Below are 16,849 nucleotides of genomic sequence, written 5' to 3'. Positions count from 1 at the left end.
TGCTAAGCTAGCTGCTGGCTATTGCGTTATATTTACCCTTCAGACATGAGAATGGAATCTAACTTTTGCAAAAAAAAAAACCAATAAGAGTATTTCTCAAAATGTTGAGCGATTGCTTTAAAAACCAACAATGACGCATGATTCTAGAAAATAGTTGTTTGGACAAGAACACGATTTCAAGGAGGGGTGTGTAGGATTTCGTGGTATCTAGCAGTGAGAACACTTGATTTTCCTTTCACCCTTCTTCAATTTCTCTTTTAACTTGTCCTCAGAGGACCATGCATGTCTCTTGCACTCACAGTGACACACACTGAAGATCACATCCTTAATGATAGACATATTTATTCAGAGCATCACTGTCCTGTATACATAAAACACACACATTATTCCAAAGAGTGTATGTCATTATTAAAAGATGTGAGGTATAAATATTAGACACGGGAAGAGTAGACACGCCTGTTCATGAAGTAAAAAGACTTTTTGTACAAAATGGTAAAACATATTCTGCTTTTAAAATATTAATAATAATAAAACATAAAGATATAGAAGACACAGGAATCAATATGATTGCAATGTACTGTGTGACCCATTCCATTTAATGACCTCTTTCAGTAATGCTTCAGATCAACACAAACACACACAAACACACACTCACACCTTCTGGAAACAGGACTGGGTGAGTTCGGGTAGGCGTGTGTGACATGAGAGGATAAAACAAGGAGATCTGTCCGCTGTGACTGAGGAGGAGACGGATCAAAGATGGCTGACAGTCCATGTTCTATGATTGGCAGTTCTGGCCCGCTTCCTGCTGTAGCACCATCTCGTCCTTGCGGAGGGGGAAGGTGTCGATGGTGGTGAATAATTCAGCTGCTGTAATCGGGAACGGGTAGCGTTGCTTGTCCATGCCCTGCTTGTCTACCAGCACCATTTGGAAAGACCTTTGAGGAATCTGAAGCAGTAACCTAGGAAACGCACATCAGCTCAGTGAGCAGCAGTGGTGGAAAGTAACTAAGTACATTTACTCAAGTAAATACTTCTACTCCACGACATCTCAGAGGTAAATGTACTCCTCGTCTGACAGCTTAATGCCTCACAGATTACAAATCATCATCCACTTACTGTCCAGTGAAAACCACGTATCTCCAGATGTGTTGGTGTTGAATGTTTGGGATAAACTGAAGGATGCAGTGTTCCTTTATGTGCTGAGGAAATCGTCCTACTTCTTAATTAAGCTGAATAAACTATTTTTAAAAAGCCTCTTGGATCAGCTGGAAAACGCATCGCCACAAATGTGGTTCTCACAGGACAGCGATCAACATATGATGATCTTATAGAATATAACAATATTGCTGCAAATTAAACTCCCATCAGCATATAAATGAGTTAACATGAGCTCAACCTTTAACATCTACTGCATTAAAATGCAACATACACATTAATGCAGCACTATTATTAAGCCAAAACATTTCATATATAAAACACTGACAGGGACCATTTTACTGCACAGTGAGTACTTTTATTTTATATGCTGCATTTTGCTGCTAATGTGTGTGTGTGTGTGTGTGTTTACCTGAACTGCAGGGCCAGTGCTGGAGGGAGTAGCTTGTGTCGAATTCGGCCAATCTGTGCTGGGTAAGTCCCAACCAGCTCAATTACTGTGACGTGCCTCAGGTCCAGTCCACACTGAGCGTGCTGAGATGAAGATACAGAGAAAAACCGAAACGTTTTTGCATTTTTATAGCTTTGTTATCGATTTCTATGCAGGCAAAAGAAGGATATGAACACAGAGGATATACATATAACTCTGCAGAACTGAAGTTATCATCAATAACACCGGGGCTGCAACTGACGAATATTTTCATGATTAATTTAAGTGCATTCAGAACTGAGTTTTTTTTTGTTTACTTTTTGTTTGGCCTTCGCTGTTCAGAAATATGTATGTGCAGCGTTTGAACCTAGAACGCTGTTTTCACATTCATCTGCCGAAAAAGGGGAGTTTAAACAGCAGTTAAGTGCTTGGAAATTAACATTATTTGCATATTCACAGATTCTGGATTGTATAATAAGGTAAAAAGAGTGCATGCAATCTGAAGAACTTCTAAACAGGTAATTGAACTAATAAAAATGATGAGGAAAAGTTCTTGTTTTGTCCAAAACCCAAAGATATAACACAGAGAAAGGCAGCAAATCCTCATTTCCTGATCGACATATCAATGAATCAGCTAATCAATTCTGCTCTGAATAGCACAAACACCTCCCAACCAGACAGATTCCAAGACTGATCACTCAGGTTGTTCACAAACTTTTAACACGGCCTTGTCTTTCAGCTGATATCCCGTCACTTTGAAAGGTCAGCCGTCTGTCGACGGAGCTAACGGTTTCCGACGAGCCGTGGAAACATCCAGCCCCAGAACAAACCTTATCAAAGCCGGTGTCAGTATCATTTAATCATCGCCTCGACATTTTCTGGACCCCCCCACACACACCCACACACACACACGCACACCACACCCCATCCTCCCTTCCTATCTATTTGTCTCTCTGCTTTGTCCCACTTACGCAGCAAAGCGAGAAGGAAAATCAAACACACTGTGGTTCTCTTACTAAGCAGCAATACACACACACACATCACTGCAGCTTCCATCTCCTCTTCCCTCCGTCTCGGTCACCCCACATACAACTCGTGTTCTCGCTGTGAGTTGTGCCTCACCTGTAAGTATGTCATTTGGTAGCGGTAATTATGATTGGCAGCAGTCGGAGCCGAGATAATGAGGAGCCGTCGTTTCTCATAGAACTGGTCCAGCAGTGCGGCAGCTGTACGCACTCCCACGTTAATGTTCATGGCTGTGATGACATTGAATGTACAATTAAGTGATATGAGAAGATGTGACGCACGGGACAAGAATACAAGATTTAATACAACACAGCGAGATGCTACGCGATTTGATTCTTTCGGTCTGTTGAGCAGATGTCATCATCGAAAAGTAAACCTGCAACATTGAGAATAAATTACTGAAGGTTTGTTGCAACACAGTCGCTCCCATCTGCTACTTTTCCTCACATACAATTCAATAGACGGGCGTCCAGAAGTGATTATTTGAATGGACGGATGGCGCAGGTGGGCCCTTTTCTCCTTTCACATGCAACCAGTTTAGCACAAGGCCGTTGTGTTGACTGACACTAGACAGCCCAAATAAAAAATGAATGAGATTCATTCAGAGCTCGCAGAATGAGACATGGAAACTGTTGCCAGAACTGACTCACAACAAGTATCTCAATCAACATAAAATGTCGGCCAATTTTTGATTCTCTCTGTCAAACCGGGTTGCTTTTTTTGTTCACTCAGAGCCCAACTATTATGTTCTGTTGGTGAATGCTGGTCCTAAAACGATATCCCAATCTTGCAACACTGCATGGACAATGTCCTGCGAGTGATGCAAAGAAGGAATACAAATGTAAAATTATGAACAGATGTGTTCTCAAACAGAGCCGTAAAAATAAATTCTGATTAAAAATGTTTCGGATCTTTCAGAATTAATCCCGATGCTGCATTACTGGCAGTAATCCCTGACGACTGTAGGCATGAACAGGATTTGTCAAATCTTCTTTTGGTCACAGCAAGGATGCAGCTCCCACGAGGGAATGGGGTCAGCAGCTTGAAGTAAATGTATGAATGCGTGGAAATCAGACTAAAACTACAATTACTGCGTAATGTCTCAGGGAGACATCAATTATTGTTTCAATGTATGTTTTAAATCTCCTTTACTTTTTACGACTGAATTTTATTTCTTACACTGTTTCTTTAATTTTTTTTAAATCTCCTTTTCTTTTGCCTTATGTTTTGATGCTTTTAATGGTTTTATGTGAAGCACTTTGAATTACCTTGTTGTTGAAATGTGCTATACAAATAAACTTGCCTTGCCTTGCCTTGCCTTACAAACAAAAACTTTAGAAATGTCTTCGGTCCATAAAACAAAGTGAAACTGAAAGCATGTTAGTGTTGAATCATATTGCAACAATTCATTATTTCTTAACTGATTCTCTTATTGTGCCTTTTTTGTTTTGTTAATTTTTAAAAACTGCCATACAATAAATAATAAGTAAATAAGTTTGTGTGTCTATCTGCAAGAAGCACGTACCTGCACAGGTGGTATCTGTGCCAGACCAGGTGAGTCCGTACTGACACACTCTGGCAGCGCTGCCCCGAAGCTCGTAGCCACCGGTGCAAGTGAACACACAAGTGGTACCGTAGTTGTCTCCGTCACTGTCACACTTCATATAACCGTTGTCTGCGGGAAACAGTGAGCTGCAGCGGCGCACTGCACAGAAAGAGAGGCGCTTTAGACACAAAATGTCAGCAGACCTGACAGCCAGCGAGGTGGCATTAAAGTCAATAAAAAAGGACAGGGGAAGTTTGTCTTTCTTAGTGTGTACATGTCTACATATTCCAAGAAATGTAGGTATTTTTGGTTGGAAGAATTGAATTAGTTTTTAGCCATGCTAAAACAGATTTCAGTTAGGCTCAAAAGAAGTGAGTCCTCTGAAAAAAAGTAATTTGTTTTGATTATTCGGGAAATTATAGGAATTTCCAAAACTCATTTAGCTCCTTTTATTCTCCATATATGAAGAATTGTACTGTTGCCTGCAAACAATTATTACATTTTTGCATAGAGGCGACCTGCTGTGCACTGACAAGAAGACATCAATTTGATATAATTAGAAGCGTTACAGCCTCTATTTCTCCCATTTTTAGTACCAAGTTACAGAGGACTTTCTGGCAGGCTTCCTGAAAACAACCCTATAAAATACAGTGTTACCGAAAATCCTCCTCTACAAAATCATCAAAAAGCTTTTTTTTAGCTCACCTCGCACTCTGACAGTGAAGCGACAGGATCCTTTGTTCCCTGCACGGTCAGACACAGTGTAGGACATCTTATGGAGCCCCTCTGGGAAGTCTGATTTTGAAGGTTTCCCTTTCAGGATAACACTGCAAAAGACAGGCTTTGTTTTAATCTTTCACTGTGATCTCCCTGTTCAGAGTGGGATAATAACCAGCAGGAACACAACAGACTGGGTGCATTGAAGCAAAAAGCTTAAAAGGGTGGTGGAGATGAGACTGACTCTGTGAGAATGCCATCTGCAGTGTCTACACCCTCCGGTGTGTCCCAGGTCACCCTCGCTGTCAGTTTCCCTGGTTCTGCCCACTTATCCTTCAGATTAGGACACTTCATCTTTGGAGAATCCATATCTACACAGAGAGAGAGAAAGAATTCGTGAACAAACAGAGAACAAAATATCACATTTAAATGTGTATTTTACTACACAGGCCCCAAATGAAGAATAGGAAACGTGAACTCTATTGGCCAGAGCAGGAAGCGTAGCAGTTGACTGTTATTTCTTTCCTATCTTGCACTACAGTTTACAGTGATTATGGTGGCAAATAAGGTAACCGTATGTGTTGCTTGACAAAGCGGTTATAACCTGGTATTATAACTATGATACAGAAAAGTCTGTCATTCATTTTGTTCCAACATTTCCAACAACTTTTTTTCATTTTGATGAGACTTTAAGGGTGAGGAATGACATGTGAGTTTGTCAAACATAATGTATCCAGTGCAATGTTGTTGTTAGTCCTGTAACCTGTCACTATACCTTTGCCTTGGAAGTAATGCTGGTTTGCTACTGTGGGCCAATGAGCCGGCCATGCTAACTATTGCTTCGCTGCTAAAACAAAAACAGCAGCCCCCAACACGCTGCATTCCTAGTGGAGCACCATTTTTCAACAAAACACCGGTACTTTTCATTCTCCCCAAGCATCAAATGTCTTATGATTAGAGACCGCTTTCTGCGAAAAGTTTTGAAGTATTCGAAGTGATCTGGCCAAAGATTTGAGTCAAAACAAGTGAAGTGAATCATTACTCGTAAGAGACTTGATATCGCTTCACAAATAGCATTGGTATGGTTGTGATGGCTGTAGTTCAGTGTGATTGTCCACTGTTACCGAGGTCACAAGACCATTCAGCCATTTATACAATCACCTACAGTAGGTGCCGGCCTTAAAGCCCAGCTTCCCATGAGAAACCGAGTCATTTTCAGGCTCAGACTGCAGCTGCAAAAGCATGAAAAATATTTATCATTTTCTGGTGATGAGAGACAAACCATATGTTTTTTTGTGTGTCTGAGTACATTTACATGTCTCGAGGCTTGGGTTTTTCCCCCCCAAACATCAATCATATAACCTTATATTATGAGGGATACACTGACTGCAGCTCACATTATGCCTTAAGCAAATAATTACCTGTTACATGTGTTTTTGCAGCTCCAGTTCTCTGTGGGAGATGAAATAATGCAGAAATTCACAACACACACAGTCTTACCGACACAAGTGGGGAGTCCAGCACTCCACGCCTTGCTGTACTGGCACGTTGCCGTCTTGTGTCCCTTCAGACTGAATCCAGGCGAGCAGAAGAACTCACAGCGAGAGTTGAAGTAGGAGCCGTCCGAACACTTGTAGCCGCCGTTATCCGGCATGTTCAGCTTGGCACAGCGGATCTCTGTCAGAGAAAGAGCTCCGTGTTAAAGGGCTTTGAGGTAAGGGATGGTTTGCTCACTTCAATTTGGTTCAGGTACGTAAATGCAACACATTTAGGCTGATGCATCTGTTTAATAACACAGTAAACTGGCCCATCTTGGTCTTTTATTACAACTCATCAACTATCACCATTGGTCTTCTTTGATTCAATCTTTTAATTAGAAAAACAACACACTCCCCTAATGAAGACAGTCAGGTGTGGTTCAAGGCTGTAGAAAGGACTGCTATCTCCACGACCAAGAATTAACTTGCTAAACAATTTAAGAATTACTATCAGGCATCCCAACACCTAAGTACATGCATGAGTGTATATATGCATGTGTATGTCCATTTGTTTTTACCTCGGCAGGCGTAGTTAGAGGACCAGTGCTTGCTGGCCATGCACACCACCTCTGAGCTCTGGGACTCGTATCCCTGCTTGCAGCGGATTTTGCAACGAGTCCCCATCACGTTCCTGTCGTGCTCTCCTCTGGGTGTACGACAGCTCACGTCCCCATGTTTCACCTTAATGGGCGCACACCACGGGGTCCCTAAAAACGGAGGGAAGACGGCTGCAATGACCTTTCCTTCACAGCATCATGGCAATTATTTGTTTTTTGTTTTTATAGTAAATCCTTGGAGTGAGAGATTATCAGAGTTCGATAATAAGCACTTACCTGAAGACCATAAACGCCAAGAAAGACTTCCTTTATTCGTGTGAAAATGTGAAAAAACCCTCCCATCGTTTGAGTTCAGACTGATACGGAGGATTTCTTTTTACCTTATCTGCAACTTCCCATAATCCAACAGTGTCTCGTGAGGCAGAGAAGATAGTCTCACTTGAGGGAAAGACATATGATGATGTGAAGAAAGCACTAGGTTTAAAAGTGTGTGTGAGATAGAGTGAGAAACCTTCCACATCGATAGTTGTGTTGAGAGTTTAGCTCAGTTTTGATACTTATCACTGATATCAGCTGTTTGTTGTGCTATCCCTGGATTTAGTCCGTCAAAAACATGACATTTATTACGCTGACCGCAGATGTATCAGTTTTACTCCAGAACAATGACGTCCTAATTGGAATAGTTAATTTAGGAGTTCGATACAAATGTGGTGTCTGTTTGGTAAATATGAAGACCCGTCCTTTAATACTTATGAGAACAATCGAATTTGCCTTCAACTTTGCTCGTCTCGTGGTGGACATCTCTACAGCGCTTATGTAAAAGAATCCTTGTTATATGCCAAGTATGAGGGGCCACAAAGTTCTTATTTCAATACAGTGAAATCAAAATCTGCAATTTATTTCCTTCTGGCTAAGGACAAGCCCGCACATCAACACACATGTATGCACACACTTGGAGAGAGAACACACCAGTTTAGGCTAATTTCCAGTTGGAATAAAAATGAGTATTCATTACACAGCGAGCCTCCCTGGCTGCCTCTCTCTCTATCGCTCTCTCTCTATGTGTGTGTGTGTGTGTGTGTGTGTTGGCAAAGTTTCCACAACCCTTGAGTACGAGACAGTAATACTACATTTGACCTTTTACACAGTTTGGTTTGGCCTGGACAACAATGTTCCGTGTCTAACTGACCCCGAATCTAAAGCTGGAAGCTACTTTGACGTAACTGAGTCAGTTCACAAAAAAGGCTGGACTAACTGTTGAGTTATGTCTCTTTAAAGACACAGTGAAATAACAAAAATACTTATTTCTAATTCTAACGATGTGTCCTTGTGTTAATTGTTCAGTTATATTTTTTATACTCCAGATAAAAAAGTACCGGTAGGCTACTGTATAAAAATACCTGAATTGTGTCTCCCCGTAAAGCGCTAAAATATTATTGATGACACATCTTGAACTCTTTTTAATTCAATCAAATGTGATTTGGAGCAACAACCTACACACTGTAGCAGCTAGCAGAGCAGTATCATAGGTCAAGGGGGGGGGGGGGGTGTTTGGACCTCATGCGGCACAAACTTTGTTTATGGTTTCGCTCTTACTTATTTATTGGTCTTTTGCTCTTCTGTTTCTGATCTTACAACCCTGCAGAGGATGCAAGCTTACAGTCCTCTAGCTTCCTATTGTGCTGTATTTGCTATGCCAATCAAATCTGAAGGATTTTATCTAAATCCCTCTGGCGCTAAACCCCAGCAATATAGTCTGTATCGCTCTGAAACATAGTTATTAGACAATGGCGCTAACTGCCGTTTCACTGGGACTTCATTCATAACAATTCAGGAAACCATATTTACCCTGATCTCAAAATAAGCAGTCCCTAAATTGAAATGTGAGTCTCATTTCAGAATGAATGTGTATTGTCCGTGTCCAACTGAGCATGTAGTCACCTTTATATCTACGAGAATGCCAGTCCTCATCTCCATATGCGTACTGTCCTGACCCTGGGGATGGAAGAAAAGAAGAAAAAAAGCAACGAATACAACGACAAGAGCTGCATCCAAGAAGTTAAGCAATGTTTGAAAGCATTGTCCTGGGCTGACCTTTTTGCCTCTTGTTTTCATTGCAAACAGCACAAGAACAGGCTTAAAAATATTGCTTAACTTTTCATCTGAACCAGACTCTAGGGGGGGATCTGGATCTTTTGGACAAACCACATGCACACGGAACAAATCACAAAAGATCCTCTTTTTTCCAGCTGGTTTGGAGAAATGAATTTGTTTAACACACATTCATTCTTCTCAATCCAGTATTGTTTTTCTGCTTCTTCTTCTTTTACTGTGGCTGTTGTATTTGTTAAAAATGGAGGGAGCGAAACTATTTTGAAACGTTTTGTTTCAAAACAGCTCCCATAGATCACACTTACCATTTTAAGTAAACTTCAACCGTGAGCAGATCACTCAGACAGAGACAATACATTGCAACCATAAAATAGCAGCATTCAAGGAGAACTGAACTATTTGTCAGTGGTGGCTGCAGAGCTGGAGGACACACTTGAGTGATAGGCCTAAAAGACAAATGTGAGGGGAATTGTGATGAGCAAACAGGATTATTTGAGGAAAGAGGATGAAGGGATGGGGTCAGGAAGCAGTAAAAAGGGAGAGGAAAGAGGAAATGTGTGAGGAAGGGGTTAAAGTAGGGGGAAGGGTGTTCAACCTCGGCCCCGGGATGTTATGAACCCCAGTGTGAATGTGTCCTCTGTTCAGGTTCTTCAAGAGAGGAGTGTTCAAGCCTCCTTCAGCTTCATATACCAGCCGCATGCTGGGGATTGAACCTGATACTGAGAGCACATCTCACATACCCTTCCCACCATTCCTCATCATGGCTTTTCTGTCACTTTAATAAAAGCTGTCTGGACCAAAATCCCGCAAGTCATCTAATACGAACACATACACACACACACACACACACAGGTTTTGAGGTATTAGCAGTCGGCTCACACAGCATGGATTTTACGGAGCAAACCCACATACTGAGTGAATCACATTTAGCTGTTCAATGGAAAAACTTCAACGTCTGCTTCTTAATGGAGGGAGAAAGGGAGGCAGAGAAATGAATGGAAAACGAATTACAGGTGAGTGTGAGAGAGAGAGAGTGTGTGTGTGTGTGTGTGTGTGTGTGTGTGTGTGTGTGTGTGTGTGTGTGTGTGTGTGTGTGTGTGTGTCTCCTCCAAAGTGAACAATAGTTTGGGCTACATGCACAAGAAAAATGATTGGCTGGGAGGTGTTACCACAAACAATGATTGACTTGGTTTCTTTTCTTCAGATGCAAATCACTTTATGAAACTCAGTTATAATCCTTAAAATGTTCATGAAACTGTTGATACTATTCATGCAATAACCATTTAATGTAGTTAGTGGCGCAGTCCACCATTCCTGCTCTGGATTTAAGTTGCCTTCACATGCATGAGGGATTCACAGGAAACGATGCACGCATGTTATCCTCGTATTTTTATCTCATGGATATCATCCTTACTGTTTGCTGTTCACTCTCTTAACACCGTGTTAGAGCTGTGTAAAGTAACTGTTCATGCAAAGCTAATATTTTCTACTGCTGCTTCACAATAAAAGCATGCAACTGACGGAATGGCTTTTATTGTGAAAACAACCCCAGGAAACGCGGTTTATTTATCACTGTGGCCCAAATTGCGACCAGTTCTTCAAATATTTGTTTACAAAACGTGTAGCATTTGTCTTTTCAGCAGATAATTGTACATTATTTTGAAAGGTTGTATATACGGGAATCATAGCAGCAAACACATATCTGCAATGTAACGATACAGTGGAGAAATGTCTGCCCGAGCTGAAGTCGGTCGACCTCTGTGTTGTGTAGAATGTTGTGCTTTGTTGACATAGCCGGGCCGGCCGGGCATGCATTTCAGTGCACGTTAGTCTCTCTGTGGCGCCCCACTAGCTAGCTAATGACAACCACTCTACACTGCGGTTACAGACAATAACGCCAAGGCTGTCATCAAAGAACCAAGACTTCAATCTTAAGGATTATAACTTGAATTCACTCACATAGGGGTCATTGCCAGAAAAGCTCTACACACGCCAACCTGCACCATCATACCACCATCAGAACACCACGACGGCAGCAGAAGAAACATGTTGAAACTGTTGTAGCCTTCTACAGGAACACAAAGTAAAAGATGTTGCCGTTTTTAATACTAGCACCACCTGCAGGCAGCCAGTGTTACAGCATTGTTTCTTTCACTTGTGTGCGTTTTACTTTTGAATGCTTATGCCACCTGCTGTCAGCGATAGTATATTTCTATTTGAAGACAACCACATAACCACATAACTGTCGCAGTCATTTACAGTTTCTAACCGCCCTGTAATAACAATTTGACTGAACAAGTATAACCTCATAGATTCATATCCACATCCACAACAAACACTGAACAAGTAAAATAACCTAAATCTACAATGACTGAGACAGAGATACAGCAACCCACATTACAGTAGACACCTTTACGGAGTTAGAGAACAATTAGACATGTTTATGCAGGATATTATTCATATTTATGTCCATTGGGGAACTGGTAGTCTGTCCTGTTATGTCATTTCAGTTCAGCCAAATCCAGTACTTGGATGCAGAAAAAAAAACAAAGGTAGGAGGATGAGATATAAAATCCATGATAACTACATCCCAGGAGTATTTCAAAAATATCTCTCTTACTGGGAAAGAAAAGGGCCATAAACTCCATTCTAAATATCTAATCATAAAACGATTGTGCCACACTCGCCTCCAGTGGATATCAAATAGAACAAAACTACAATTCAACTTGTGTTGCAAGAGCCTTTGACCTTTACCAGCACTTGTGACCTAGATGACTGAGACAATTCAACTAGCGGCGGCAGAACACCAAAATGCGACTTTCAAACTTTCTTTTTGTGAAAACGTTAATGTGATGCTTTTTTCTTTGATAAACATTTATTGTTGGGTTTTCCAAACTAATTGTGGAAATATTCATTTTTGTTTTATCTACTGAACAAGAAATATGTAAACAATAACACAATAACATGCAGACAGACCTTAGTTTATTGTTAGTCGTCTTGAACTGTTTCTTTGGGACTTCTTCCCTCTCCAAAGTAACCAAGACGACAAGGGACATAGGAGGACACTCAGAGCTGTGTGAACTCTGGTTAAACAAAACTCATGCCTTTTGTTTCATGTGAGGTCATCTCTGTGAAAACGTCTATGATATACAGTGTATCCTGCAGGGTCGAGAGAAAGAGCCTGCTTAGTCCTTGTTGATAAAAGCACTCCAGATTCAAACAAGTCCAACAAAAGAAAATGAGATCTGACGATGAGGTGGGATCAGCTGCCAGCATCACATTCCTGTTCATCTCCTTCACATCAGGTCTCAGCCAGAAAGATGTCAAAATGTTAATTGTGCAGGAAGCGTAGCAGCTCATCTTCCTGACAAACCTCTGGGAGCTTTAAATTACAGAGCCCGATAGCCCAATTAGCTTTTTTCTGCGGCTCTGAAATACAAACCGTCATTATGTGGAAGCTCATTCCCTGTAAGTAGCTACCGGCTAACAGAGCTGAAGAGAGCAGAAACTAAAATGGGAAGTCTTTTCTTTACCACGTAATTCAACGGTATGAGATTACAGAGTTACATCATTCCTTTTGGAGCACTAATGAGTTCTGTCCTATTTCAACTGTATACCTCCGCTGCTGGTTTCTTAAACACATCAGCAGTTTCTGACCCTGAGGAACAAACTGCTGCTGTTTTTTATCTCCATTAACACTTTACAGTGAGGTATACAACAGTTGCTACGTAGTTACAATAATGGATCACATATCGGCACTGTATTAATAGGTTTAAATCACAACTGATGTTTCATTTCAACAATATTTATTTCTAAATGTGTTTTGCATAGGTATGCCATAGTTATGCTACTTGCGCTACATTACCTGAGAGACACAAAGATGAATAATAGGGGTTAGCAGCAGAGTTAATTGGGAATGAATTATTTAGAAAGTGTTCAGTGTTCAGATTCACTGTTAGAAACTCATCATAGCACGCTGCTCAATTAATATGGCATTCATCTGTCTGCTCCTGAAGCTGCTCTAATCAATATATTTGCATTAACAATGGATCAAGTGACTGCGTGTAATGTGAAAGGGTTCGCCTGTAGTGACAAACCCGCAGTGAATTATCAGCTGACTCTGCAGTTCCCCGTGCAAACACGACTTGAAAACGAGGACTAGTTGTTGCTTGTGATGGATGTGTAGATAAGTAAGTCTTTCTTTCTGGCAAAGACACAAACGTATCAGAGTGACTGTTCTCCAGCGTGGAGGATGTATCTTCCCCAGACTCACATCAGCACGTCGTGGAAAATGTGATCAGGCTTTTATGACTACTTGCTTAAGAGGTTTGTAACTGATGTAGAACACAGGCCTGGGATTAGAGATTTCAATTGTTTTGTTTTTTTAAAAAGAGTCCAAAAAGGTGCAAAAGGAGTCCTTCTGGCGCATCGCCACACAGCTTTGAGGCATGCTCAACAACTCAACTGGTTAATTGACCACCAGAACAAATGCATACACACCCCTGCAAAATAAACTCCTCATAAAAACACACACACAAGTACAGGCCAGAGTCTCTACTGCTCGACAAGCAGTTTTTAGTCTGTCAGTGTAAATCTGCTCTGCAGCTTGTGTTCATGTTTCAGCCTGTATGATCATACAGCAGCCACTCTCCAACCATTTACAGGCACATTGCCACTGTGACTACACACACACACACGCGCACACGCACACACACACGCACACAATACTCCATCCAGACTTGAGCTTTGAAGTCATTTCAGGGCCTCACTGCAGGCTACAGGCCCAGCTCTCTCTCATCTATCTGAATAGTCTGTCTGTGTTCTTATGTTGGATGCTTTTCCTCAGCGTGAGGCTGCAACAGTCCTTTCTTTCAACTAACATCCATAAATTAATCATCTTGTCAGTAAAAGCTGAGAGAATCTTTGAATATCTTTCCAACTTTACCTAACCTAATACCTAATACTTCAATTATGTAAAGATCCTTTGCAGTGGTTTGATCCAAAGAGTTGATGAATAGGTCCTTGTTTGTTACGCATTAAAGGAGAGGGCGAAACATTTAACTTACACTACAGCTGCAGGGCTTTCATTGGGACCACAGACTGAGCTCTGTGCAGAGAAACGTCCCCCAGATGCACACTGTCCTCATCCCGCTGTCCACCCCCTCCACGTAAACACCACCGAAAAAAGGGGATGCCAAAATATTCACCCAATACAAAGAGTTTAATTTAAGTTCAGCCTCAAATCAGTGATATCCCATTCTTTCTCACCAGGCAGTCTAAAACGAGTCGATTATTTCCGACACGGCTCATAAGGTCCAGGAGGTGAATGAGGGTCTTTGTCAGTTCCTTACCTTCATAAGCGGAGCAGAAGCACAGCTGGACGAACAGGAGCACCAGCGGCCACACGTCCATGTCGAGACGCGGGACTCTTCAACGTGTGCAGAGAGGAGCTCGCAGGAAAACCTCCAGCGCATTCCTGCTTCCCAAAGGCCCGCCTCTTGCTCCAGATCCAGAAAGAAGGGAGGATTCTCCAAATACAGTCAGAGAGACGAGGCTGTGCCAACAAGCCCTGTAGGTAAACTGTGACATGGACACAAGTATCTCCTCGAATAAGTCAACCCCGTTCTCCTTTTAAAAGTGCTCTTGTACTCTTCAGTGGTCATTGTATAGTCAATTAGTTACAGAAGTAACATTTCGAGGTACTTATACTCAGTGGTGGAAGAAGTATTTAGATCCTTTACTTAAGTAAAAGAAATCCCGTAGTCTAAAAATACTCCATTACAAACTCTGTGGAGTGTAGAGGTGTGAATGTGGAGCCAATTTGAGACATTTTGTATACTACTGGGTAGATTAGTAGGCCTACTGCATCATATGCATATCATATGTCTTTTTAATGTAAAAAGTAACTAGTTACTAGAAGTGTCAGATAAATGCAGTGGATTAAAACGTACAATAAACCCTAAAATTCATTGGAGTAGAAGTAGCCTACAAAGTAGCAGAGGGGGGGGGGGCCCTCAGGTTGTGGGGTCCTGAAATTATGAATTGCATAGGAGAGAATAACAAATTATGATATTGTTAGTTTCAAAAAGGCCTGTTTTCTAAGGGGTCATTGAGTTTCACGAGTAATCTTTTTTGATCAGGAGAAAATTAAACAATTTATGAGACTAACAGGATGTGATGTATATGGTCCTTCCTGCACCTAGATTCTCTCTCTCTCTCTCTCTCTCTCTCTCTCTCTCTCTCTCTCTCTCTCTCTCTCTCTCACACACACACACACCTATAAAACACAGCAATAGCACAGTGGAAAGATTTTCCCGTTTCAAACAAGGATAGAAGTTTACTGCCTGTTTCACTGTTTGCTAATGATGTGAACATTTTACGGGTAGTTGGATCCAAGTTGTTTCCTACAGCAACGATGAGATGTCCCATAGTAACCTTAGAGTAATCGATTACGTCTTGACATTTGCACGGCAGTCTTCTACACCTGGTTATCATTCTGTTTCAGACACAAACACACGCCGCAGGAGGGCAGCGTGAAAGTACAGAGCTGTTGAAAGACTGGTCAGGGTTTAATTTGCACATGGTTTGTAGACCCTGGAGTGCGAGTCCACACATGAAGGTGTTGAAGGTGGTGAAGTGACTGTGAGAGCATCTCCTGAGCTGTAATTATGTAATGTGGGTTCAGCCGAGAGTTTAGCTAAAATGTTTCTGCGAGGTCAGGTGAACACTCTGTGTTTCTTTATGTTGTTTGTGTTTTCTGTCAGGAGGCAACTCCTGTATGTTTTTTGTTTTTATTGATTTGACCTTTTCCTCCTCCTCCTCTTCCTCCTCATCTCCTTCCTGCTCCACCTTTGTATTTCCCTCTTTTTCTTTCTTATGTTCCTCCTCTTTAGCATGTTTCTGGTTATGTTTGATGTTTGCAGCCTTTCCTTCTTCCTCACTCTCCTCCTCTTCTCCCTCCTCCTCTTCTTCGTTAGCTTCTTCCTCACTCTCATCTTCATTTTCCTCAGAATCACTACCTTTCTTTCCTTCAAGGCGTTCCTCTTTTTGGGTCTTCTCTCTGATTTCTGAGTCTTGTCTCTGTTTTTGGTTTAATCTTTGGTTCATTCTCCTCTTCCTCCTCCTCTTCCTCATCATCATCATTGCTCTCTACCATCGTCTTTTTAGCCTCAATACTTTTCTCTTTTATTTTTATTTTTTCCTCCTCAACTTCACTCTCTTCCTCACCCTCTTCTTCTTCCTCCTCTATAACCTCCTCCTTACTCTCTTCTTCCTCCTCACCCTCTTCTTCCTCCTCTATAACCTCCTGCTTACTCTCTTCTTCCTCCTCACCCTCTTCTTCTTCCTCCTCTATAACCTCCTCCTTACTCTCTTCTTCCTCCTCAGCCTCTTCTTCCTCCTCCTCTATAACTTCCTCCTTACTCTCTTCTTCCTCCTCACCCTCTTCTTCCTCCTCCTCTATAACCTCCTCCTTACTCTCTTCTTCCTCCTCACCCTCTTCTTCCTCCTCCTCTATAACCTCCTCCTTATTCTCTTCTTCCTCCTCACCCTCTTCTTCCTCCTCTGTAACCTCCTCCTTACTCTCTTCTTCCTCAACTTCTTCTTCCTTCTCTGAAACCTTCTCATCCTCTGCATCAACCTCATCTTCCTCTACCTCAATGTTTTCTTCCTCTTCAGACTCTGCAGCGTCCTCCTCTTCTGAGTCTTTGCTCTTGCTGCTCCCGAGTCTTCACCGCTGACATCGTCCTCATCCTCACTCACCTCA

At 41.7% G+C, this 16,849-nt stretch overlaps 1 protein-coding gene across 1 annotated transcript; it reads right to left on the bottom strand.

The window, feature by feature from the left end:
- Positions 1 to 325: 325 nt before the first annotated feature.
- Positions 326 to 14,545, bottom strand: srpx (sushi-repeat containing protein X-linked). Its single transcript, XM_079276486.1, has 10 exons — positions 14,436 to 14,545; positions 8,914 to 8,967; positions 6,934 to 7,122; positions 6,378 to 6,554; positions 5,122 to 5,248; positions 4,866 to 4,987; positions 4,140 to 4,319; positions 2,711 to 2,844; positions 1,571 to 1,692; positions 326 to 962 (listed from the first exon to the last, which is right to left on the bottom strand). Exons 1-10 carry the CDS (start codon positions 14,494 to 14,496, stop codon positions 779 to 781), a joined length of 1,350 nt encoding a protein of 449 aa, XP_079132612.1. The 5' UTR covers positions 14,497 to 14,545; the 3' UTR covers positions 326 to 778.
- Between the last annotated feature and the right edge of the window lie 2,304 nt (positions 14,546 to 16,849).

Source organism: Melanostigma gelatinosum, assembly GCF_949748355.1.
Source record: "Melanostigma gelatinosum genome assembly, chromosome: 10".
NCBI lineage: Eukaryota > Metazoa > Chordata > Actinopteri > Perciformes > Zoarcidae > Melanostigma > Melanostigma gelatinosum.
This window is presented reverse-complemented; position numbering and strand designations above follow the sequence as displayed.